This window comes from Colossoma macropomum, unplaced genomic scaffold (genome assembly GCF_904425465.1).
Source record: "Colossoma macropomum unplaced genomic scaffold, Colossoma_macropomum, whole genome shotgun sequence".
In the NCBI taxonomy this organism is placed as follows: Eukaryota; Metazoa; Chordata; class Actinopteri; order Characiformes; family Serrasalmidae; genus Colossoma; species Colossoma macropomum.
Genome location: NW_023494800.1, coordinates 3,973,514 through 3,999,136, shown reverse-complemented (window position 1 = coordinate 3,999,136; position 25,623 = coordinate 3,973,514). Strand labels below are relative to the sequence as shown.

At 40.9% G+C, this 25,623-nt stretch overlaps 1 protein-coding gene across 15 annotated transcripts in view; it reads left to right on the top strand.

Annotated features, from left to right (window-relative positions):
• The window catches only part of add1 (adducin 1 (alpha)), a 76,914-nt gene that overhangs the window by 16,008 nt on the left and 35,283 nt on the right, over positions 1-25,623 (top strand). For all 15 annotated transcript variants that reach the window (XM_036587597.1, XM_036587596.1, XM_036587599.1 and 12 more), the window contains exons 2-4: positions 18,314-18,519; positions 23,310-23,472; positions 25,520-25,623. The exon at positions 25,520-25,623 is cut by the window's right edge and continues 48 nt beyond it. In XM_036587597.1, coding sequence (XP_036443490.1) covers positions 18,328-18,519; positions 23,310-23,472; positions 25,520-25,623 — 459 coding nt within the window. In that variant the 5' untranslated portion in view covers positions 18,314-18,327. The remainder of the gene's footprint in view (positions 1-18,313; positions 18,520-23,309; positions 23,473-25,519) is intronic.

Here is a 25,623-nt window from a genome sequence, read left to right as displayed (position 1 = left end):
CCTCCTAGCACAAACGATACCCCTCCCAGTACAACTGAAACTCCTCCCAGCACAAACGAAACTCCTCCCAGCACAAATGAAACCCCTCCTAGCACAACTGAAACCCCTCCTAGCACAACTGAAACCCCTCCCAGTACAACTGAAACCCCTCCTAGCACAAACGAAACTCCTCCTAGTACAACTGAAACTCCTCCTAGCACAAACGAAACTCCTCCCAGTGCAACTGAAACTCCTCCCCACACAGTGCGTCACTGTTTGTGTGATTGGTGAAGATAATCTCAGAGGATACACATGGTCAGGGACTGGACAAAGCAAAATGCTTAATAGCAATATGGACAGACACTACTGTGCAAACTGCAGACGACTTTATAAACAGTTGGTAATTGGTTGCCGCTTAACAAGCAGATTTGCATATTCCATCCCACACAGCAATCAGATTTCAGTCTGACTAACCGGAGGTGCATTTGACTACCAAGTGTAACTGCATGTGGTTTAAATCTTATCAAGATGCCCTTCTTGTCACTGGTGTGGGACCTTCAAGGCTCCATCTCAGTACCTTTAGTCAGGGAACATAACTGAACCATAATCCACTGAAATGGTATGTTCTAAGCTGTACTGACTCCACACACCCCGTCTCGTCTCCAGGCTTTTATTTTACTGTTCTGTTTTAAAACATTCGGTTATGAAAAGGTACAAATACGAACTTTTCACCTGAAAAACTTATTTAAGGTTCACAATCAGACCTTAAACCACTGTTGTACCTTTGAGGGAACGTATACACTGTTTGTACCTTGATGAACAAAAATGTACCTGAACAGAACTTTTATTTCTAACAGTGTAGGTGGGAGATGGACTTGACTGAAATGATTGATCTGATGTAACTTCACTGTCCAAAAAGAAAAACCAGAAAAAGTAAAACTAGCAGCACTTCTTGAGTGGAAAGCTTGGATTTGGACTCGAAGCTGCAAACTTTATTTCAAATCAAAGAAGAAAATGAAACCAGAATAGTTTAACTACACAGTAAAGCAGGAGCCAGTGTTAAAAACCAGTAAGATAACTGCAACACCCACAGCCTTGCGTCATCCGCTTAAAGCAAAGAAATTAGGGGGCCACGCATTAATATCTCCTTCTTTGTCTCATTGTTTCTTTTTTCTCTCTCTCTCTCATTTGTTCTCTCCCACTCTCTTCTTCCCTTTATTTACGAAACCAGCATGAGTGAAGGCTCTTAAAACCCACCCACTCCCTCATGCGTGGGGGCTCTCGGTGGCTTTAAATCTCTCAGCAGGTCCACACGGTGGATTTCTGCTCAGGCTTATCCTGCGCACACTTTGCTCTGGCACTGGTGGGATCTGACCTACATTACAGAGCGAAGAGTTTGAGTGGCAGGATCCTTCAGACAGTCCACCTCCTAAAGGCTCCACAGTGATGATTATGTAATTGGTCCGTTGTCTTCTACAGCCGGACGAGTTCAGATGTAAAGAAATGAGAAAGGAAAAAGTCTGGTAAGCCAGAGCTGCTGCTGCACTGCCAGGTGACCCGTCCATGCTCCGCCCACAGATACGTCCGTAGGTTGAACAAGCTTTACAGGAGGTTGGATGCAAACCATTCCAACCTAATGATGAACTGCAGCACACAAAACATGTGTTGATTTACAGTCGCTGCGTAATCTGTCTGTCTGTCTGTCTGTCTATCCATCTATCTGTCTTTCTATCTAACTGTCTGTCTATTTATCTATCTATCTGTCTGTCTGTCTATCTGTCTGTCTGTCTGTCTATCTGTCTGTCTGTCTGTCTGTCTATCTATCTATTTGTCTATCTATCTATCTATCTATCTATCTTTCTATCTAACTGTCTGTCTGTCTGTCTATCAATACTCCAGTCTGTCTGTCTATCTGTCTGTCTCTTTATCTATCTATACTCCAGTCTATCTATCTATCTATCTATCTTTCTACCTAACTGTCTGTCTGTCTGTCTGTATATCTGTCTGTCTGTCTGTACTCCTGTCTATCTATCTGTCTATCTATCTGGCTATCTGTCTTTCTTACTCTGACACACTCCCTCTTTCTCCCATCTCTCCGTTTTCTCATCATTTCTCTGATTCTCTGTCACAATTTCTCTTTCTTTTTTTGTTTTTCTCCCTCTGTTCTTTTCATTTTCATTGTTTTTCTCTCTTTTTATTGTCTCTCTCTCTTTTTTTCTCTCTTTCTTGTTTCTCTTTTTCTTTCTTTCACTCTTTATCTCTTCTGTTTCTTTCTCCCCTTTTCTTTCTTGTTTCTCTTTTTTCTCTTTTCTGTCATGCTCTCTCGTTTCTATTCCCCCTGCCCTTTCTATCTCTCTCTCTCTCTCTATCTCTCTTTCTGTCCATTTTCATTCTCATTGTCTCTATATTTCTTTCTCTTTTTTGCTCTCTCTTTCTCTCTTTCACTTTATTTTTTCCCAACCTTTTTCTTTCTCATTTCTCATTTTCTTTTTCTCTCTTCTGTCATGCTCTCATTTCTATCCCCCCCTCCCCACCTCTCTCTGTGTAGTATGTAGTAATGGAAAGTGCTGCAGCATCTTCTGTCCAGCTTGTTTTCATCATAACACCATCATCACTGGCTCCTCAGAGCTGCAGACTGTAGAGTATCTGCTCTAACAGGTCCTGCTGTTAAACCTGCGTGAAGGAGTCTTATGGACGTTGCTGTAGAAAGAGAGTGAGTGAGTGTGGTTTCAGCGTGGTTTGACCCAGAGGAGAGGAAAAGAGTATGATTAAACAATAACCTTAAAGAAAAGTGGACGTATAGATTAGCGTGTGAACATCTGGAGCTGCTGTCAGGTTTACAGACCAGCTGAAGGCTTCATAACGATGGAGAGAGCGAGAGAGCGAGAGAGCGAGAGAGAGTGAAGAACAGCACACTGCTGGATTGTTGGTGTGTGTGGGACGAGTTCATGCCAGAAGTGGCGCGTTACTGTACACTGTTATGTAATCCCGAGAGCCGTTTCCATGGATATGTGTTCCTTGTTTCTATGGTGACCACCCGGAAGATGCACGCTCACCCCTGCACTTGGGCAGCCTTAGTGGATTTCTTAACATGCAAATAATAACAATAACAATAGCTTTATATTTTTAGAACAACAATAATAACAACAATACTGTTAATATTATAATATAGTAACATATTATAACTACACTCTTAAAAAAGATGGTTCTTCAGTGGTTCCTTAGTAAAGAAAATGGTTCTTTATGGAACCAAAAAGGGTTCTGCTGTTACGATTTCAAGCTTGTAATAATAGAAGTACCCTTTTTTGGTGCTATATAGAACCCTTTTCAAATAGGTTCCATGTAGAACCGTCTACAGCACATTCTCCATCAATCTGCATCACGATATTTTGATTTAAGTCGAAATAGACAAAGTAGAATCTGTAGTGCCACATATAAAAATACTATAATAATAAATAAAATAAATACATAAATAACAGTGTTTATTAAATCTTCTACAAAAAATGTTACACTAAATTTAATTAAACGTGTTTTAATGTTTTTAGTGTCCTAAACTGACGACATAATTACAGTACAAACCTTGTCAGTGAACTATGAGGGCGAAAAAACAAACAAAAAAACCCTCAAAATAATCGTTCATTAATCGTAATCGAGGTAAAATATTCAATTAATCGTGATACTGATTTGAGGTCATATCGCCCAGCACTAATCCAGAGTGTCCCATTTTGTTGGTCAGTGCTTTTTCTATGGAGACAGTGGGTGCACCTTAAATCGCATGTATATGTGAAGTATGAGTGGACAGTATGATTGTATTATGATGAGTGTATTAAAGATGTTTTCAGTGCTTTAATAACATGAATCATAAAGATTTGGACTAATAAACCTCTAAATAGGCCTGTATATCTTTATGAGCACATTAGGACACCTTTTTATGAATTTAATTTTCTTTAAGTTCAGAAAAGTGTGTTGTGACGTATCACAATGACTGTAAGATATCATCACATTGCCCACCCCTAACTTTGTATCACTAGTATGGTAGCTTTACAGGAAAAGGAAAAAACTTTGAATGGGAGTCAATGCAACAAGATTTCTCTCTCATTTTAGAGCTTTTCTGTTGGCTGTTCATTACGATGTTTTAGCTCTTCTTCGGTAACAGGCTCCAAAGATTACACTGCTTGCTTGGTAATCATGTCAGTGTTTAGAGGCCTGTTTTGTCATTGGGATTGGAATGCCTGGCCAAAGAGCAGAGCAGGTATGTGTGGGTGAGAGAGGGAGGGAAAGAGATGTGGATGTGGGTGGATGTTCTTTTCAATAGTCACCATCATGAATATGCTTCTGGATGTTCTCATTAGCATGTCACTGTGCCCAAAGCCCTCCACTGCTGCTGATCTTACCTAATGTAATACAGAAAACTGCACCGTGTATCAAGGACACTTCGGGCACAGTTAAGCATATTTTTAGTCGGATTGCCTCATGACAACATGCGGTGGCTGCATTCGTGCTGCATCACTTCCTCAGACTCGTGACACAGAAGAGCCAGTTGTGGTCAGAACAGAATGTTTTGGCTTTGGTGTCTTGGGTGGTTTAGATCCCCCAAAACAAATATGTACATTATGTGTCTATAGGTTTGTACACAATTGCTGTTTCTTCTGAAATGAAGGGTGTTAATAGTGAGTTTGTCCCTCTTTGCTGCAGTAACAGCCTCTACTCTTCTGGGAAGGCTTTACACTAGATGTTGAACATTGCTGTGAGGATTTGAATGCATTCAGCCATGAGGTACTGATGTTGAATGGTCGGTTCTGGATCACTCCAACTAATCCAAAGGTATTGGATGGAGCTCCATCACTCCAGAGAACACAGTTCCACTGCTCCACAGCCCGATGCTGGGGGGGGGCTTCATACCCCTCTAGCCCACTCTTGACATTGGGTATGGTGACTTCAGGCTCATTTGCAGGTGACCCGGAGTGTCCAATTTTGTTGGTCGGTGCTTTTTCTATGGAGAAAATGAGTGCATCTTAAATTGCATGTGTATATGAATTCTGAGTGGACAGTATGGTGTTATTAGGTCCCAAACCTAAAGGTGTTTTAAAGGTGTGGTCAGTACTTCAAGAACATAAATAATAAAGATTTAGACTAATAAACCTCTAAATAGATCTATATATTATTATCAGCCCATTATAACATCTTTTTTTTATGAATTTAATTTTCTTTATTAAAATGAGACACTACTGTTTTCTCCATTCCAAACATCTGAAAACTGAACATCCTGATGTTGATGAATATTGTGTATTGTGCCTTTGGCAGCTGCCTGAATAACACCTTACACAGTATGAGGGTGTAATCATCACAGTGACAGAGTATCTTTTGGTCCTCTGAGCTCAGGGCTGTGCAGGGTAAGGAGAAGTGTTTTAGAGGTGGAGTTCACTGAGGTTGTCTGGTTTCTAATGGAAAAACTGATGGAAACACTGGCTCTGATGTGACGGCCCACAGGCAGACTGACAGTGTTCCCAATTTGTCTGAGAGGGTCCATCGAGTCAGAGAGGAGTGAACGGGCCGGTAGTCTGATCATTGCTGTTAGGGGATGCCAAAGTATTGGCAGTGTACCATTTTGTGCCATCAGCTAGGGCTGGCAAAGCACACATTCAGGAATAGGCCTGTATTTTTGTAGTGGGCTGACTTTGGGCTAGTTCTAAGGGTGTAATGACACACTAACTTCACAGTACAATGCATATTTCCATATTTGCATCGCAGTTTGCATCTACAATACATTGTTACATAAATTTATGTGGAAAATTTAAACGTTTTCTTTAAAATTTGACCACCAAGCTTTGTACAACGTGGAGCCTGAATCCTGTGCATCGATGAGATTGTTTGTTTTTATAGCAATCATTTAAAAAACTATTTTTTTTAAGAACCCTCCCTAGAAGCCACCAAAAAACCAAAACAACCACATACCAATAGCCTGGCAACCAGGTGGAATACCATAGCAGCCATCTAGCACTACCTTAGCGACTACCTGGAGTACATTGCAGACACCTTGCAACACTCTAGCATCCACCTGGAATACCATACCAACTGCTTAGCAACACCCCAGCGACTAATTAAGATACCATAGAGACGTCCTAGCAACCACTTGGAATGCCATATCAACCACCTGCAGTAAGCTTCACAATGATTGCAAATGAGTGAAAAACACTTTTTTCTCGTTATTAAGAGTTATTAGCTGGCCATGTTAAGCCAACTTAAAGTTTGTTCATGGACTTTTCACAGCTGGTTTACATTTTTCTTCTAATTTTAATGACTATTCTAAAGTTTTAAATTTGGGTTCATCCCTAAATTCACTGAGCTGTTCAGACTGAAACGTAGCGTGCAAAAGTATTTCTGCATTGATTGTTTTCCGATGCCACCATTTTGGCAGGCAACTTCAGGTTCATTCAGCAGTGGCGTGGCTGTTTGTAATGAGATAACAAGACATAACAGATCCAACAAAGGCAGTCACTTTTTATATATCATTTTTAAAGCATATTTACTGATATATTTGAGTGTATTGCCTTGATTTCATTTGATTTGTTGCAAAAAGCTAAAATCTAATCAGCTGAGATTTGCTGCTACATTATTTTTACGTCCCAAACCGCACACTAGCGCACTAAATAGTATGAATATAGTGCACTATATAGTGTATAAGTGCACTCATTAGTGTAGTAGGTGAAGTATGGAAGTGTGTGGTTTGGGATGCGGCATTAGATCAGCTATTGAGACGAGTTCGGCAGCTCCGGTGGCTAATTGGCTTTGCTGTGCTTGGTAGCTGTGCAGTAAACGTCTCCAAGCGAAAGTTTTAGCTATTTGTTGAGTAAGGATGCATTTATTGGGGTAAGTTGATGCACTTATTGAGGTAAACAGATGTTGTCTTCGTATTTGCCAACTTTTGAAATTCTATGTTTAAGGCAACTCAGTGTAACTGCAGCACCATTTAAGGTGCAACGGGAAATTCAGATGAGGAGCTCACAAATTAGAAGCTGACTTGAGCTTGAAATATATGTATAAGTTTATTATTTAAGGGCTTTGGCAGTTTTGGTAGCCACGTTTATTAGTTTTTATAAAATATCTTGCACTGGAATGTTCTGCACCCTGTAGAGATGCACGTTATATGGATCCAGTCCACCAGTCTAGCTAATCTTCTTCTTGTAGCACTGGAGACTGGATCTAAAGCGTCTACATCTTTTCATCTTTAAGTGGTCATTCTGGTCTGTTGTCCTAGGTTTATATCCACCCACAGGGCTGTATCTGCAGTAACTGTGATAAGACGAGTTCTATCAGAGCATCATCAGAGTCACAGCTCACCTGCCAACATGGAGACGTGGTCTTCTTAATGACGCAATCGAATGCTGTGAATTGAAGCAGCAGGCTGATGGCTAAAACGCCTCAGATTTGCTTCCAGTGTAAATTGGCCTTTAAACCTCAAAGAACTGATCTGAGTAAAAGTGTAACGCAACCGCAGACCCAGAGCTTTCTGCTAGCCTGAACTGCAGTGACGCAGACCATAAAAAGCTGATTATCATCATTGACTGTAATTAGATGCTGCAGTGTGTGGATTAGGCCGACTGGCAGGTTTCTAAAGCGATGTCCTGGAATAGAACAGAAAGGGATGGGATTTGTGCAGAACAGCCACAGCGGATATCCTTAATACTGACACTGGAGAGCTTTAGGCTCCATCGCTCTCGGTTTTAATCCTCCGTTCTCCACGAGAAGTCCTAGCGCAGTGTGAAGGAGCGGTAAAACCCAAATACTAATGTTGCTAATACTGAATAAAAGCTAGCAGGGCCTGGACAGGTCTACTAAATATGTGTTTAGAGGGGAATTCCACTGATTTTTCTTCATGATAAAATTGTTGAGATTTAGATTTAAAAAATCATACAAAATTTCAAAATATTTTAATGGTGAAAGATAAACAAGAAAGCATTTAAAAGTCTTAAAAAGACATTGGCAGAAAGGCATATATTCATCTTATTTCTCTTAAAATAATCAGAGTTAAACTGTTTTGCTGCTTCTTTGCCATCTAAGAGCCTTAATGTGGTCGTATGTTGCCCCATGCTTGTCTTCTAGAGATTCTGACCCATACAGAGGAAGATCTACAGCATTTCCTTTTCTGTGGATGTTGATTTCTGGTTGATGTCATGGACTGTCCTTCCTGCTTCTATAGGAAGTGTCCATTTAGAAGAAAAAAAGCAGAAAGCAGCAGGATGTCTCTCCTCCATCCTGTTGCCCTGACTTTGATGATCCACTCTAATGAATGTGTTTATTCCCAAATCCAGTGTTTTTGTGTGTTTTATGAATGGCCTGTTTTGAAAGCCGGACTTTCACAGAGAGCCCCTCCATCCGATGGACCCCTCACGGACTCCGTAGCTCAGGAAACCGCAGCCGTTCGCCGTGGAAACCAGATCTCGTCCCGGGAGTTGGTGGAAGCCTGCCCGGTTTCCAAGGCGACGGGTGCTGTGGCCTAGCGCTCGTCCCACGCGTTTTCAGCTTGACTTTGTGAAGGCGCGTGGGGGGCTGGGGGATGGGGGGGGGGTCCATCATCTGAAACGTTCCAGATATTCCAGCTGAGAAATGACCAACAACACATCACGGTGTTGTTCCGCGTTATAGACCTTCAGCACGGCGGAGCAGAACGTTCTGTAAAACCTTAAAGCAGGGGTGTCGAACTCAACCACTACAAGGGCCACATTAAAAAATCTCCACAAATCCGTGGAGCACTTATGTTTTTATTTTATTTTTACTTTACTTTTACTATTTTGACCCCAACTGGCCACTGGTTGTTTAAAATATGCCAAAACTACAGCAGCAAAAAATAGGCACTGAATAATTGAACGGTTCAACAGGAACTTTAAATGAAATCAAATTGTTTTGAGTAAAACAATAGACTACATGGTAACACTTTATTTGGAGGGGTCCTCTGTAGATGATTAATTAATTCTTAACAGATTATCAGCAACACATGAACAAAATATCAGTGAAGTAGCAGTAGTGAAGCATCTGAATACATTGAGGTAAATATCTTGTAGATGTTCTGTTGATACATTACTTACATTAAGTAGATGTGTTGTTAATATGTTACTTCCATTACGCAAAAACCTAACCTTACCAACCTTACCCAACACCTAATCCTCACCCTGGCCCTAATCCTAATCCTAACCTTAACCTCAAACCAAAACCTAATCCTAACCCTGGCCCTGATCTTAACCTCAAACCAAAATCCTAACCCTCACTTTGGCCCTAATCGTAACCCTAACCTTAACCTCAAACCAAAACCTAATCCTAACCTCAAACCAAAACCTAATCCTAACCCTTACCCTGGTCCTAATCCTAACCCTAACCTTAACCTCAACCCAAAACCTAATCCTAACCTTAAACTCATCCCAAAACCTAATCCTAACCCTAACCTTAACCTCAAACCAAAACCTAATTCTAACCCTAACCCTGGCCCTAATCCTAACCCCAACCTTAACCTCAACCCAAAACCTAATCCTAACCCTGGCCCTGATCTTAACCCTAACCTTAACCTCAAACCAAAACCTAATCCTAATTTTAACCTTAACCTCAACCCAAAACCTAATCCTAACCTTAACTTCAACCCAAAACCTAATCCTAACCTTAACTTCAACCCAAAACCTAATCCTAACCTCAAACCAAAACCTAATTCTAACCCTCACCCTGGTCCTAATCCTAACCTTAACTTCAACCCAAAACCTAATCCTAACCTCAAACCAAAACCTAATCCTAACCCTCACCCTGGTCCTAATCCTAATCCTAACCTTAAACTCAACCCAAAACCTAATCCTAACCCTCATATGTTGTTGACATGTTGCTAAGGGTTTGTTTCATTTAAACAGGACCGCTCAAAATAAAGTGTCACAGACTACATCAGCTGCAGACCACTGGTAAACCTCTTTCCCCAGTGACAGTAGGTTTCTTTAAACCTGCCCATTCGCTTGACCCAGACACCTGGCCTCTTTTCTTTTTGTTTTGTTTTTGTGGTGCTGTCCCAGGGATCATTGTTGGGTAGGGGCTCTGAGCACATCGTATGTTGCAGTGCATGGTAGAAACTGTAGTGCAGCTCATGGTGAAATGTGCTAATATTAATAGAAAATGAAAATAATTTCGCAGGCCTTGTGTTTGGCACATGGGCCTTAAAGCGTCAGTCGAATGGGCACTTCCAGGACATGCTTGGTGTCCTGGTTACAGGGCCTATACAGCTATAAACATATCAACAAACGCATGTTGCATAACGTCGCTGTCCAAAGAAAAACAAGTATCTCCAAAACGGTAACTTTACAGGAGAGGGCAAAAATGTTCTTTACCTTTAATATAAGTTAATGTAAAGGGATTTTATTCCAGGCCATTTTGAAGCATTTCTCTGGGTCCATCCACAGTGAAATGGTCACACAATGCAGGGGGCAGCTGCTGAGTTCCAATGGTGGAGAAAAAATGAAAATCAACAAAAGTAGAGATAACTAAAAACAACAGTAGCAGCCAAATGGAAGCCTGGCTTTTGACTGTACTTCAGTCCATGTTTATAGATAACAGTGTGTTGTAGTGTCGGAAACCCTGTAATTAAGTCTGTTAGAGATGCGGAACCACTGGAAGGAAGGTTTAGGTTGGGATTTCAAAATATATTTTTTTTAAATCAAGCAGTTTGTGGGGTATAAGCTTTCACTACTTAGCTACATTAGCCTCATAGCTCCAGTACAAAACTTGAGGTAAACTTCAGACACTAAATGTCTTCATTGATTGACTACATTTTTGAATTAAGAGGGGAAACTAGGACTTTAAAACTTGGTACAGAACAAAAGCAGCACTCTCGTGCAAAATGAACTCTTGTTTGTATCACTGTTTTCCTCTATTTGGCTGATAACGATACTTTACAATATACAAAATAAAATAATCACCAACACAACGACTAAGAGACTGAAAAAGGAAGGTATCTCAGTCATAATATGCACCAAGATGTTACAATGCATATGGTAGAGGGGGACATTCCCACAGTTGTTGTTAGGAGGGGATGCGTAGAGAGAAAATTGGGAAAATTCCAGTATGAAAGGCTACACTGACTAATCCAGGAGCAGCACAGCAGTGATCTTAAATGGGCTTTTTGTTGACTCTAGAACAGGGGAGTCAAACTTAACCGCTAAACGGGCCGTATTGAAAAATCTCAACAAATCTGTTTTATTTCATTTTTAATTATTGTTGTGCTGTAACCCGAACTGGGCATTGTTTATTCAAAATAGGCAAAAACATCAGCAGTATAATGCAGGCACTTGTAGTAGACCTTGAAATATTACACACATACCTAAAATATTCAAAATTCAAACGTCCCCAGGTGCTCAGTCTTTTAAACCTACCTATTTGCTTAAACTAGACACTTGGCATCCTTTCTTTGCTGCAAGCTTATTAATGCTTTGGCTCCGTTTCTGAGCTGCTGAGCTGACGTTGGGTGTTTATATTGGTTGAAATGCAGCCAGTGTGTTTGGTGAGATGACTGGTGTGGAATTGTGTAGAACTGAGGTGTAACCGCTGTTCCATAGACTGTTGGGGTAGGAGAGTCAGAGCACATTACATTGCAGTGCATGCTGGGGACTGTAGTGCAGCTCTTGCGTTTGACACATGGGCTCTAGAAGAAGCTCATGTTTTAGTTGGCTTTTGGGTGGGGCTGTTTGTTTTTGTGCTTATAACTCTGTATGATAGAATCCATTATATATAAAGTTATATTATCAATGTCCATATTATCAGCTTAATGCCTGTAAATTTCCCACCACTAGCCGTGATGCACATAAACAAAACACTTATTGCACCTTTAAAGCAGTCTGAAAGTGCCTGACGTGGTTCCTCTGGTCAAATTACGTGCCTTTGTAGTGTGAATAAGTTAGCACATCCTCTACAGAGAACACGTGTCTGCACATTTTAATACACCGTTACTAAATGTTTTTGTTTTAATGTTTTTCTCCAATATGTTAAATTCAGAAACTGTGCACGAAAGAGAAACGTCATATTTCGGTGTGTTCTCTGTGGAGGTCGTTTTAACTTGTTTTCATTTAGAAAATCAACAAAACGTGTAATTTGCCTGCTGTTTCGGGTATATTTTTATTGCATGAGGTCTAAATGGAACCATTTTGGGCAGTTCTGATGAAATTTTAGGGGGGAGATGGTGAGTGCAGTTGGGTTTATCCTCTTCAGTGTGTGACTGTGTGGAACAGCTGGCCAGAGGCTGGACCCATTACACAACTCTCTAGTCATTTCCTGCTCTGGGGCTGTTGTGCATTACAGAGTGGAGGTCAGATTTCACTTCATAACTTTAGTTTCAGCTGTTTTAGTCATGATCTGCGTTTTAAAGGCTCGCAGCTTCAGTCCTGCAGGGCCAAAACGCTGCACAGTTTAATTTGCTCTTTGTTTTGAGGCTCCTACACTTGTTAAAGTGTGGTGGAGCAGGTAAAACACTGAGCATTATAGGGCTGCATGATATATCAGTTGTTAATTGCTGTTGCAATATTGCCCTTTGCAAATATTGATGGGCAACATTACAGTATTTATCTTTTATTGTGTTGAATTACGTTGCGTGTTTCATTACAAAGAGAATGTAATTAGTCCTGTTTAATTGGATTTAGTGCAGCGCAGTGTGTGAAATGTTGAATAAAAATAATTCTGTTCATGATATTTTTGATAGTATTTTTAAAATGTGGCACCACTGGTTCTTTTCATGTCTGTTTTAACTCATCAGATGGCAGAAACAAAATATTGTGACATTGCGTGTCATGAAAATGTCTTGAAATACTGTGATATTGTTTTTATGTCATATCGTCCACCGTTAGCTGCCGTATACACACAAGCCTGGTAACCGCTCACAGAATTTGTGTGCCGTTTGGTCTCTGGATGAATCACAGTCACGTAGTGATGGGTAATATGATGATGTTTACAGTTATGGTGATCCCATTTTGTCAGATATTGTTAGTACTTAAAGGGGAATTCCACCAATATGTCAAAATTTACGCATAAATGTCTGAGGTAAACAAAGTCATTCAGAGGGGTTTGGTATGAAATGGTTCGTTGCAGAGAAGCTTACCGACTGATTTCTTTACAGTGTTGGCAATAGGAGCTAGACGTCTGAAGAGTTTTAGTGCCTCTAAAAGCTTCCGCACAGATAGCTTTTACAGCAACAGGGGTGCTGGCTGGGCGCGTACAGATCCGAGGCTCAGGCCGGTTCACTGCAGACTTCTTTTGGGGTATCAGCCCTCATATTTCTTTAAATTAACCTGTAAACTGTGCAGTTGCTATTTTTTTTATTTAATGCACTTTAACAAAATGTGCAGTGATTGAGCAAATCATAAAAAAACACGAAAATAAAAAGTGAGAACAAAGATGTTTCCCCAGTAATGCCATATTTAAAATCCTCTGCACGTTTCCTCTCTCTCCGCATCAGCAATCTCTTCTACTCTCCTCTCTAATGTCCTGATAACACAAATAATTTATCTGCTGTGTTTATATACACCGATCAATCATAACATTATGACCGCCTCCTTGTTTCTACGCTCACTGTCCATTTTATCAGCTCCACTAGCCCCCTTTTACCCTGTTCTTCAGTGGTCAGGACCCCCATGGACCCTCACAGAGCAGGTACTATTTGGGTGGTGGATCATTCTCAGCACTGCAGTAACACTGACGTGGTGGTGGTGTGTTAGTGTGTGTTGTGCTGGTCTGAGTGGATCAGACACAGCAGTGCTGCTGGAGTTTTTAAACACCTCAGTGTCACTGCTGAACTGAGAATAGTCCACCAACCAAAAACATCCAGCCAACAGCGTCCTGTGGGCGGCGTCCTGTGACCACTGATGAAGGACTAGAGGATGACCAACACAAACTGTGCAGCAGCAGATGAGCTATCGTCTCTGACTTTACATCTACAAGGTTGACTGACAAGGTAGGAGTGTCTAATAGAGTGGACAGTGAGTGGACACACCCTCCCCCTCCCCCTCACTCTCACTGCTCCTGCTGTCCTATACATGCAGGACGTTTTTGATCTTTTGAGACCATTTTTTTCCTCTCTCCTTCAGAATTCCCACTATTTTACCATCAACATTCCATATAAACTCAGAAGACTCGTGTAGGTTCACTGGTGGTTTTAGATAGTAAATAAAATGTCTATATTTGTGTTATAGCGCATTTCACATCAAACTACTCTGCTGCTCTTTACATCTTGGCACCTGAATTATGGTCAAATTTTGAAAAATGCGGTGGAGCTCCCCTTTAGAGAGCACTGCATTATTCGCTATGGAGAGAGCAGAATTAGTCCTGTTTAAATGGATGAATTGCAGAGCAGTTAAGCGTTGAGTTAAAATTGATTGAGTATGTTTATTTAATGTGGCACGACCGCCACAAACGAAATATGGGGATCGTCTATGGAGAAAATCTCTTGAAGTTTAAGTTTAATACGGTTCAACAAACATAAATAACTTTGGGCAAAGTAACGGCAGCCAATTTGAACTACATTACATCAGGAGTTCGCCAGTGTTTTTAATGTACTGCATGGTGTATAAGTTTGTGGACACCTGCTCCTCCAGCGTTTCCTCTCAAATGAAGGGTGTTAATAGTGAGTTTGTCCCTCTTTGCTGCAGTAACAGCCTCTACTCTTCTGGGAAGGCTTTAAACTAGATGTTGACCATTGCTGTGAGGATTTGATTGTGAGGATACTGATGTTGGATGGTCAGTTCTGGATCACTTCAACTCATCCCAAAGGTACTGGATGGAGCTCCATCACTCCAGGGAACACAGCTCCACTGCTCCACAGCCCGATGCTGGGGGGCTCTATACCCCTCTAGCCCACGCTTGGCATTGGGGATGGTGACCTTAGGCTCATTTGCAGCTTCTCTAGAGTGTCCATTCTATTGGTCACTGCTTTTCTATGCAGATTATACAAGCTGTATCAACAGTGGGTGACCAGAAAGTTGCTGAATTGTTAATTGTAATGTCTGTATTGGAGTCTCAAAGCATTCCTCTGGCCCTGGAGTTACACTGTGGTTATATTGTTGTGTTCTGTGCTGGTTGATTTCAGGCTGGAGGCTTTTAGTGCAAGAAGAGTTAGAGCCCACTGGCACCACAGAGCACTCGCTCTGACAAAAGACATTAGACAATCAATAAAGCTGAGTCAGTCTCTCTCTCTCTCTCTCTCTCTCTCTCTCTCTCTCTCTCTCAGTCTGTGCAATCTTGTAAAAGTAGAGAATAGCAGCACGTAAAACCTTCCCACAGTGAGTGGCCGGCCAGGCCGGTCAGAACTGGAGACAGTGCTGTATTTGTATGTGATCCAGATCGTTACTAACGGCCTCTTTGTGATCCAAATGAGAATCTGGCGAAACACAACCACAGTCACCTATTCAGCCTGAGAGCGGATTGACCGGTTCGTCCATAACCGGTTGTTGTGTTTCCATATAAGAGCGGTCAGTACGATGATATCATTACGTAAATAACAGACTGTTTCTGTTACTGTGCCTTTAAGACTGATAGGTGTAAACAAGCTCTGTTCTGATTGGCTCCCTGTGTTGTGCCTCGTTCAAAAAGCAGCCCAGACTGAAATGCTTCCTTATAGCTTCAGTGTGAGTGGGCGGAGCTAAACCGCTATAGGCTGGATAGGTGGATATATGTTAATGAATTTAAAATGGCCTGTGTCTGCAGCTTCTGTATAGTTTCTATACATGGACTTGTGATACATGGAGTGGAGTGTTTTGAATCTGACGATGTTTGTGCATTAAACGTTTTTAAATGTTCTGTGATATGGGCCCTTTAATATATAATACCACACTTTATTTGTTGCTGTTTGTGGGCTTATCATGGTGTTTGCTGAGTAGAAGTGCTGATATAATTAATAATGTTAAGAAAACAGACACACTCACTCTCTCTCTCTCTCTCTCTCTCTGTCTTTCCTTCTCTTTCTTTCTTTCTCTCTCTGTCTTTCCTTCTCTTTCTTTCTTTCTCTCTCTCTCTTTCTTTCTCTTTCTCTTTTCTTTTTCTCTCTCTTTCCCTCTCTCTCTCTCTCTTTTTCTGTCTCTTGTTCTCTCTTTCTTTTTCTCTTTCTTTTTCTCTTTCCCTCTCTTTTTCTCTGTCTCTCGTTCGTTCTTTCTTTCTCTCCCTCTCTCTCTTTCTGTCTCGATTTCTTTCTTTCTTTCTTTCTTTCTTTCTTTCTTTCTTTCTCTCTTTCTCTCTTTCTCTTTTCTTTTTCTCTCTCTTTCCCCTCTCTCTTTCTGTCTCTTGTTCTCTCGTTCTCTCTCTCTCTCTTTTTTCTTTTTCTTTTTCTCTTTCCCTCTCTTTTTCACTATCTCGTTCTTTCTTTCTTTTTTCTTTCTCTCTCTCTCTCTCTTTCCTTCTCTCTCTTTCTTTCTCTCTCTCTCTCTCTTTTTTCTCTCTCTTTCTCTTTTCTTTTTCTCTCTCTTTCCCTCTCTCTCTTTTTCTGTCTCTTGTTCTCTCGTTCTCTCTCTCTCTCTCTCTCTCTCTCTCTCTCGCTCTCTCTCTCTCTCGCTCTCTCTCTCTCTCTCTTTTCTTTTTCTCTTTCTTTTTCTCTCTCTTTCCCTCTCTCTCTCTCTTTGTCTCTTGTTCTCTCTCTCTCTCTTTTCTTTTTCTTTCTTTTTCTCTTTTCCTCTCTTTTTCTCTGTCTCTCGTTCTTTCTTTCTCTCCCTCTCTCTCTTTCTGTCTCGATTTCTTTCTTTTTTTCTTTCTTTCTTTTTTTCTTTCTTTCTTTCTCTCTCTTTCTCTCTCTCTTTCCCTCTCTTTTTCTCTGTCTCTCGTTCTTTCTCTCTCTCTCTCTCTCTCTCTCTCTCTCTCTCTCTCCCCTGTTTAATGGACTGTGTTCAGGCACATTATGTTTATAAATGCGGTCTAAAGCTCTGAAACTCTTGAACACACAGCCGTGCGCTCCCTGCGCCTGAGAGGCTTTGAAGGTTTTGTATTGTAATAAAGTTTCTGTGTAGTTTGTTGTCCACTCCCTGTCTGTCTGGACAGTGTGTGTGTGTGTAGAGTGTGTTTGTGTGTGTGTATATGTGTGTGTGTGTGTGTGGGGAGTGTGTTTATTATCTTATCTCTTTGTGTTGTGGTGTTTTGAAATCTGTCACAGCTGGAGGAAATTGAGCATTCAGGAAACTGATGCTGCGCTTCCTTTTGACCTGGCAGGGAGGAGTCGGGTTAGGACGACCTCACTGAACTGAGTGCTTAAAAGAAATAAGACTTTTTTAATCTAGCCCCTGTCTGCCACGTCTGTATCAGTTAACCTGGACAATAATTTAAGGCACATTTAGTGAATAATTTTATTTTCAAATATTCTGTTGAATATTGTCTCAAATATTTGAATGTTAGAATGTTTTCTTATGTTGTTACTATTCCTCTTATTATTATTAAAATAAAAATGAAAAAGATCATGGAAAACATTACTGCTAAACAAATAAGTTATTATTGAGGGGAATCTGGCCCAATCTGGCAAGCCTGGGCTGGTTGCTGCGACTGTTTGATCTTGTCAGTGATGAGTGGTAAAGTGTAAACATCGTTTAAGATCATGAAAACGTACTCTTGGCCAACTTTTGTCTACTGGGGACTTGTCAGCATTTAACTCCATAAACAAAAGGTTTTTTTTTCCTGTTACACTGATAAAAAACGATGCAGGAAAGCATATGCTTTCATTAAAACAAGTAAAAGTGACACTTTTTCAAATTACATATCCAATTTTTAATATTTTAACTATTGCATTGCTCTGTGCTTGCAAAAGAAAGGGAAACCATAGCATAAAACTGATGAGAAAGCTCATAACACTCAACATGGCATCTGTTTATGGGGAAAAAGTCCCGCACTTAAGTAAAACGTGGCCACAGTATAGAAGCTCCCCTCAATGTGGAGATATGTGATTAAAAAAAACGTTTTTTATGTTATTTGAATTGTGAACGCTACAAAGTATTTACATGATTTTTGTCAGAATTTACCAGTGATAAACATGTTTTTGTGACTTTTGTGGGGTTTATAGGACGCTGCCCATTCAGAAACACGGGAGCCTTGTTTTGTATGACTGGAAATAATTGCTGGGGAATATTGGTAATATTTTAATAATACATTTTATATATGCAACAGTTTTGGCCATACTGCTCAGTACTAGTTGGGGGGGTAATGAGAGTAACATACAATAGTGTATAGCGCCCCCTGCTGCATATCTTGGGCAACCAGCCAGCCAGTCAGTCAGTGACATCGACATTGACTCTTGTAGGCTACGATATATAAAATTGGCTCTCTAACCTGAGAACCTTTTGCCCTTTTGCAGGTGCTGATCGCAGGATGAACGGAGACTCAGGTGCTGGGGTGGTGACGGCCGCCCCCACCAACCCACCCCATAAGGAGCGCTACTTCGACCGTGTGGACGAGAGCAGCGCTGAGTACCAGAGAGAGAGGAACATGGCGCCGGACCTCCGACAGGACTTCAACATGATGGAGCAGAGGAAGAGAGTGTCCATGATACTGCAGAGTCCGGTAAACACTCATACATACATGCATACAGTGCCAAATCACCAAACTGAGGTCCCAAAAAAACTACTAAAAAACAATTTAGTATTCAGATCTTAAATATTTACCATAGATTAATAGATCGTTAAGGTCTGTAGGTAGCAATTGAGATATTAATAAGCCAAATACGTACAAAATCATCATTTATAGGGTACTTTCTATTTGGAGGTGTCTGACAACTTAAATTTTAACTTGTAAAACTGATATTAACTTTATTAACATCTTTTTGATTTTTTTTTAAAGTGAAGTTGAAATATTTAGAATTATTAAGGCAAGACCAAGACCAGTAATTAGTGACCGGACCCTAGAATTACACGCTGAAAAACTATTCTTCAAGGGTTCTTTAGTAAAGAAAATCATTATAAATAGAACCATAACACTCAAAGAACCCGTTGCATGAAAAAGGTTCCATATAGCACCCAAAAGGGTCCCTCTATTATAACAAGCTTGACATCAAAGGACCCTTTTTGGTGCTTTATATATTTTGGTGCCCTTTTCAATAAGATTCTCTGTGATTAAAGTGTTCTTTGATTCATGAAAGGATTCCTAAGAATGTGCTGTACATGGTTCTGTATAGAACCTTTTTGAAAAGGGTTCTATATAGCACCCGGAGGGTTCTTCTGTTGTTATGATGTGAAGCTTGTAACAATAGAAGAACCTTTTTGTGGTGCTATATAGAACCCTTTTCAAAAAGATTCTACGTAGATCCATCCACAGCACATTGTCCATCAATCTGACGAACCCCTTAATCATGCAAAGGGTTGTTTGAGTGTTCATGGTTCTATATAGAACCATTTTCTGTACTAAAGAATCTTGTTTAAGTGTTTACAGCACTAATCAGTAGCGTGTTGCTGCTTTCTCAGTCCTCAGTGTTGCGAAGGCGAATATTGTGATGACGATGAACAAGCGATACGCTGTTCAGCACCGTTTCAGATTAATACGCCACACTTTTCCCATCAGCATGTGATCGGACTTCAGGCTCACTGTCGCTCTGTTTTTAACCGAGGCTCGCTCTGCTGGGTCACTGACTGCAGTGCATTCAGCCAACACTGAACCCCCTGATGAGCTCCCTCTCTGCCTCAGCTCTCTGAGCAAGAAGGCCGTTTTTGTGAACTGTTTAGACCTTTGCAGATAAAGATTGTCTTTATGATGCTAGAGGGAGCATAGGGTGGGATAGAATCCCCCCGTTTGTCTATTCAGAGAGAGAGAGAGACCCTCCGGGAAGAAGAAGGAGGAGCATGAGAGGACACAGCTGATGCTGTCTTAACAGCCCCAACACTCGTGATCTAACTTGAGGGAATTAACGCTCAGTGGTGGTTAAATTACCTATAAAATGATATTTTCTTCATGCGCAACAAGTTCCATCAGTGACTTCTTCCATTGCCTAATAATAAAAGGATTTCTTCTTCTTTCCTTTTTCATTTTTGGTTTATGAGTTGTATGTGATTTAGAAGCGTCTTCTCGCCAGATGTTGCGAAACACCAGCAGCTCGGTGAAGCTGCGAGTGTTGAGCCATCACAGCTGTAGGTAAAGCAAAAGCCAGTTCAGTTGCGTTTATAATCCTCCACTGGACTGCGCTCTCACATAAAGCACTCATTTTTATTCTTGCGTTCCCTTGTGGCTGGGATTAGGAGCGTTATTGAATATTTGGAAATGGATTTGGATCGTTTGGTTCCTCTCTGGCTGGTGCTGCTGTTGTATATCTCTGCCTTCGTGGCTGTGCTGTGTGACAGAAACCTCATGTGCCTGGACTGCAGGGACAAAAATGACCATAACTGTTGATTCTTTTCGCTATGGGTGTTTAACAGTTACTTATTCAGTATTTCTAGTACAGTTTCTGTGCACGAAAGGGGGTCGACAAAGCTGTAAAGGAGAATTCCGCTGATTTTTCTAGATTTCTGCAGAATTTAATCTTTTAGATGTAAACAGAGTCATTCAGAGTGGTTTGGTGTGAAATGGTTGATTGTAGAGACTCAGATTTCTTCACAGTGGTGGTGAATGGAACCAGGGGTTGCCATGACTACAACACAAATAGACATTTTTAGACATTTTACACAAATATAGACATTTTATTTACTATCCTAAACCACCAATGAACCTACAGAGTTTTATACGGAATGTTGATGATTGTAAAATAGTGATAAATCTGGAAAAATAAGTTTTCTTTGGGGACTATTTTGCCTCACAACACCCTGCATGTATCCCTTCGACATGAATGGACTTTAAGGCCAAAATCTTCTCAAAACCTTCGTAAAACAGTGTCTGAGGCATCGTATTCATAACCATTTCATGTAATGACTTTCTGTGAGGGAGCTCTTAGGGGTGGATGTCTGGTTCCTATCACCACCACTGTGAATAATTCTGATTCTGTGTGTTTTCTAGAACAGAGCATTTCACACTCTGAATGAGTTTACATCTTAGCCATTTAATTATGCACACGTTTTCTGAGGAGGAGTGGTGGAATTCCTCCTTTAAGATGTTTTTCATATGGGGGTGGCATGTCCAGTTCTGAAAACATATATGCTTTCGCATTAGAACTCACGGTTTCTCCTGTAGGAGCTTTGAGCTGAAGCAGAGCCTTGAACGCCACCACTCACAGTTCTGTCTGAGTGAAAGAGAAACGAGAACTTTGTTGCTGCCATTACTGATCAGTAGATCCATTTCTTCTTCCACTTCGCCTACTCCTACAACAAGATACACATAGGTCTTTATGTGAAGGTTTCAGTGCATTATATATATGAATGAGTGTGAAATGCTAGATTATGTGTGAAAAGGTCTCACAACAGATAAGCATTAAAGATCCCCTGCACTTAAATATGCTATTTAAATGGTTAACTCTTCTTGTATGGCTTGTTATGATTAAATAGCTTGATATGGACACTATATAGACAAAATCTAAAGGACACATCTAATTATTGAGTTCAGTTGTTTCAGCTACACCCATTACTAACAGGAGGATGAAGTGGTGTAAAGCGCTGTGTTCTGTGGAGTGATGAATCACGTTTCTCTATCTGTCAGTCTGATGGACGAGTCTGGGTTTGGCGAATGCCAGGAGAACGTTACCTGCCTGACTGCACTGTGCCAGCTGTACAGTTTGGTGGAGGAGGGATGATGATATGGGGTTGTTTTTCAGGGGTTTATCTAGAACCCTTAGTTCCAGTGAAGGGAAATCTTAATGCTTCAGCAGAACCAAGACATTTTGAACAATTCTATGCTTCCAACTTTGTGGGAACAGTTTGGGGAAGAACCTTTTCTGTTCCAGCATGACTGAGCCCCAGTGCTCAAAGCAGCTCCATAAAGGCCTGACTGGGTGAGTTTGGTGTGGAAGAACTTGACTGGCCCTCACAGAGCCCTGACCTCGACCCCATCACACACCTTTGGAATGAACTAGAATGGAGATTGTGAGCCAGCATCAGTGTCTGACCTCACAAATGCTCTTCTGGATGAATGGGCAGAAATTCCCACAGACACTCTCCAACATCTTGTAGAAGCTTCCCAGAAGAGTGGAAGCTGTTAGAGCTTCAAAAGGGGACCAGCTCCATATCAATGCCTATGGATTTAGAATGGGATTCATAAAAGCTCCTGTAGGTGTCCCAATACTTTTGTCCATATAGTGTATTTTTGCCCAGTCATCCCTCTTAATGAGTGATGAGAGTAAACAGAACCAGCCAGCTCAGTGGCAGATATCAGTCTAATTTACAGTTTCCTGCTCTTACCCCAAATGTAATTAATCAGCCAAGACATGTTTGCTGTCTGAAGTTCGCTTCTTTGATTTTGCACTGGAGCTGTGAAGCTAATGTAGCTAAAAAGTAATGCAACCTTATAGCCACCAGTTTTGTCCATACATTTAGCTGTTTTTCATAGATAACCGTATACGGTTTTACAGTTTTGTCACTGTTTAAAAAAAGCCATAAACCACATTACAGAGGTTTTTTTTTGTGATCAAGAATTTTTATTTCACAAAACAACAAACAACAAGGGGATAGGGGGCAACAGACAGCTAGAAAAAAAAAAACACACACAAGAGACATGGACCGCAACAATGATCATAGGTACAACATCACAAAATTAAATAAGAGATGAAATGTCCATATTCAATGTATACCTTGCAGGAAATCCAAAATACGTAACACAAAAATGTGCCATGTTTCAACCGTCATGTGCTTAGCATGGTTAAGTCGCGCAGCCGTACATTCAAGTTTTGCTGTGTTAAGTAAATTAACAGCCCAGAATGATTCCAAGTTAAGTCCAGGGGTAATCCAGTTTTGTAGGATTGTCTTTTTAGCAGCAGTAAATCCAGAAAACAATAGTTTACTCTGTATAACTTTTAACCCTATATTGGAGTTGTACATTACAGAGATTTTAATTCAGGTAGGGTGTTTAAAGATCCCCTGCACTCAAAAATGTGTTTTTTTAAGTGATTAACTCCTCCTGGATGGATTATTATGGTTATGTAGACTGATTGTTGGATCAAATGTGTTACTAATGGTGTGCCGTATGGAGACCATCTTCAGAGGTAGTCTGGGTTTTTTGGATTTAGACAGGCTGGATTTCGTTTGACATGTTTACATATGTGCTAAAACCATGACTCGGCATTCTGAGACCACCTAAATAGTGAAACAGTCCAAGTGTGAAAGTGCACTCATGCAGTCTGTACAGTGCTAACTGGGGACTGTAATTCTGCAGCACTGTTAGCTACATTAGCCTTGTGGTACTGGATGAGTTGGAAAAGTGAGAGTTTTATTGTGTTTTTTTAGGCTTTCTGTGACGAGCTGGAGTCTCTGATTCAGGATCAGATGAAGAAAGGAAAGAACCCCACCAGCCTCCTGGCTCTGCAGCAGATCGCTGACTTCATGACCACCAGCGTCCCCACCATGTTCCCCGCCACTCCGCAGGGTGGCATGGCCGCCCTTAACATGAGTGAGTGCGCATGGAAAGAAATACAGACACAGTCATGCACGTATGCATTACCTTTTAAAAGTGTGGATGGTTTTGCTTCTGTTATCATATACAGTGAAGTTGTTCAACAGTAATACTGTAAACTTAATATTAAGTTTTTAAAGCCTTATTCATTTTTAGGGTTATTATATACCCCAAAATTGCTTAAGTAAATTAAATTATTAAATTATAATATACTGTAATAATTGTCTGGGTCTAGTCGTTTCATGTTAATTATTATTACAAGTGATTCCAAACTTTTTAAAACGGTACTGTACATGTGCATAAATACACAAATACACACAAGAAAACAGACGTGAACACACACACACACATGCAAACTGACCCTTTTCACCTCACTGAGTCCCATTATCTCATTAAGGAAGGCTTATTTAATGCTTTCTGAGATGCCTGTGGTCCTGGCAGTCAGAGCTGAATGGATTAGCTGCTCTTTTAAAGACAAACTCCTGCCCCCTAGCCCAGCCCGCTGCCGTCTGCCCCAGGCAATACCCTCCAGCTACAGACTGCTGCCCCAGACTTCTCTGTTTGGAGCCTTTTGGTTTAAAATAAAATGCTGAAGCTCCGAAGTGCAAAACGTGAGCAACAGTGAAGCAGTTCAGGAGGTGAACCAACGCAACATAATTACAAACCCAGTTCCAAAAAAAGTTGGGACAGTGTGTGAAATGTTAATAAAAAGAGAAGCAGTGATTAGTAAATTCTGTTTATCTGTGTTAAAACCATAATATTTGATGTGTATGAGCTTTATTATTGTTTGTAAACACACACACACACTCTGAATATGAGGCCTGAAACACGTTCCGGAAAAGGTGGGACAGGAACATGCTTACCACATTGTTACATCACCTTTGCTTTTAAACAGCACTCAATAATCATTTGGGGACTAAAGACACAAACAGGTCTAGTTTTGCACAACTAGACAGGGCCTTCATTGTTTTGCACACATTTTCAGTGGGAGAGTTCTGGACTGCAGGCAGGCCAATCTAGCACATGCATTCTCTCATTACACAGCCATGCTGTTGTAACAAAAGACGTCATCTAGAAGGCAGAACATGTTATTCAAAATGTGTTCAGCATGAATGATGTTTTTACAGATATGCAGGTTCCCCAGTAATAACCCTCATACCATGACAGATGCTAGCCAGTTTCATACAACCTGATAATCCGACTAATAGCTCAATCAGAATAGAATATGTCCATGTAAACACCTCAAATGGAATAGAAAAGTCCAATTGAGGCCATTCGGAATACAGTTTCTGACTGATCGAGGTGGGTAAACCTGCAAATATCTGTGTAAATGCCTGTATCTGATTACATTCCCTATCAGAAAGTTTAAGTCCGTTCTGATCATGTTCGTCACATTATAGTGAAAGTTTATACCGTTCAACATGGCGGAGCAGAAACTGGTCTGCAGAGGAGACAAAGTTTATGCTCTGGTCTTTAAAAGACGGCGGTGGGACGGACGTCCAGCTTATGTGTCTCAGAACACGACGTCTTCCTCTCGGCCTTCTTTAATAAGGACGTGAAGGACGTTTTCCTGAGTCTGACATCATTTCAAAGCACTTAAAAACACAAGCACTGCTCACTGCTGCTCATCTCACTCTGACTGGACTCACGTGATGCTGGTTGTCATGGTAACATTTACGCTAAGTGGTTCTCTACACATCGGATTACTTGTAGTGAGCATGTAAACAGAGATTTTCATCAGATTGTTGAGTAGAGTGAGAATATAAACACCTCAGTCTTAATCTAGAACCGAATGTATTCAGTCGGATTGGCGAAAATCTTTGCATGTAAACACAGACACTGTCATTAGAACATTATGCTGGTAACAGTCTTGGTGGTCCTGTTCTTCTTTGGCCAGGAGAACACAACATCCATTATTTACACAAACAGTCGGAAAGGTTGACTCAGACCACAGCACACGTTTCCACACTGCTCCAGTCCATTTCATCAAGTCATTTCATACTTTTGGGAGTCTGTTAATCTGATGTCTGTGTTGTTTGTGTAGGTCTGGGTATGGTGACCCCAGTGAATGACCTCAGAGGCTCTGACTCCATCGCCTACGAGAAAGGAGAGAAACTGCTGCGCTGTAAACTCGCTGCCTTCTACCGT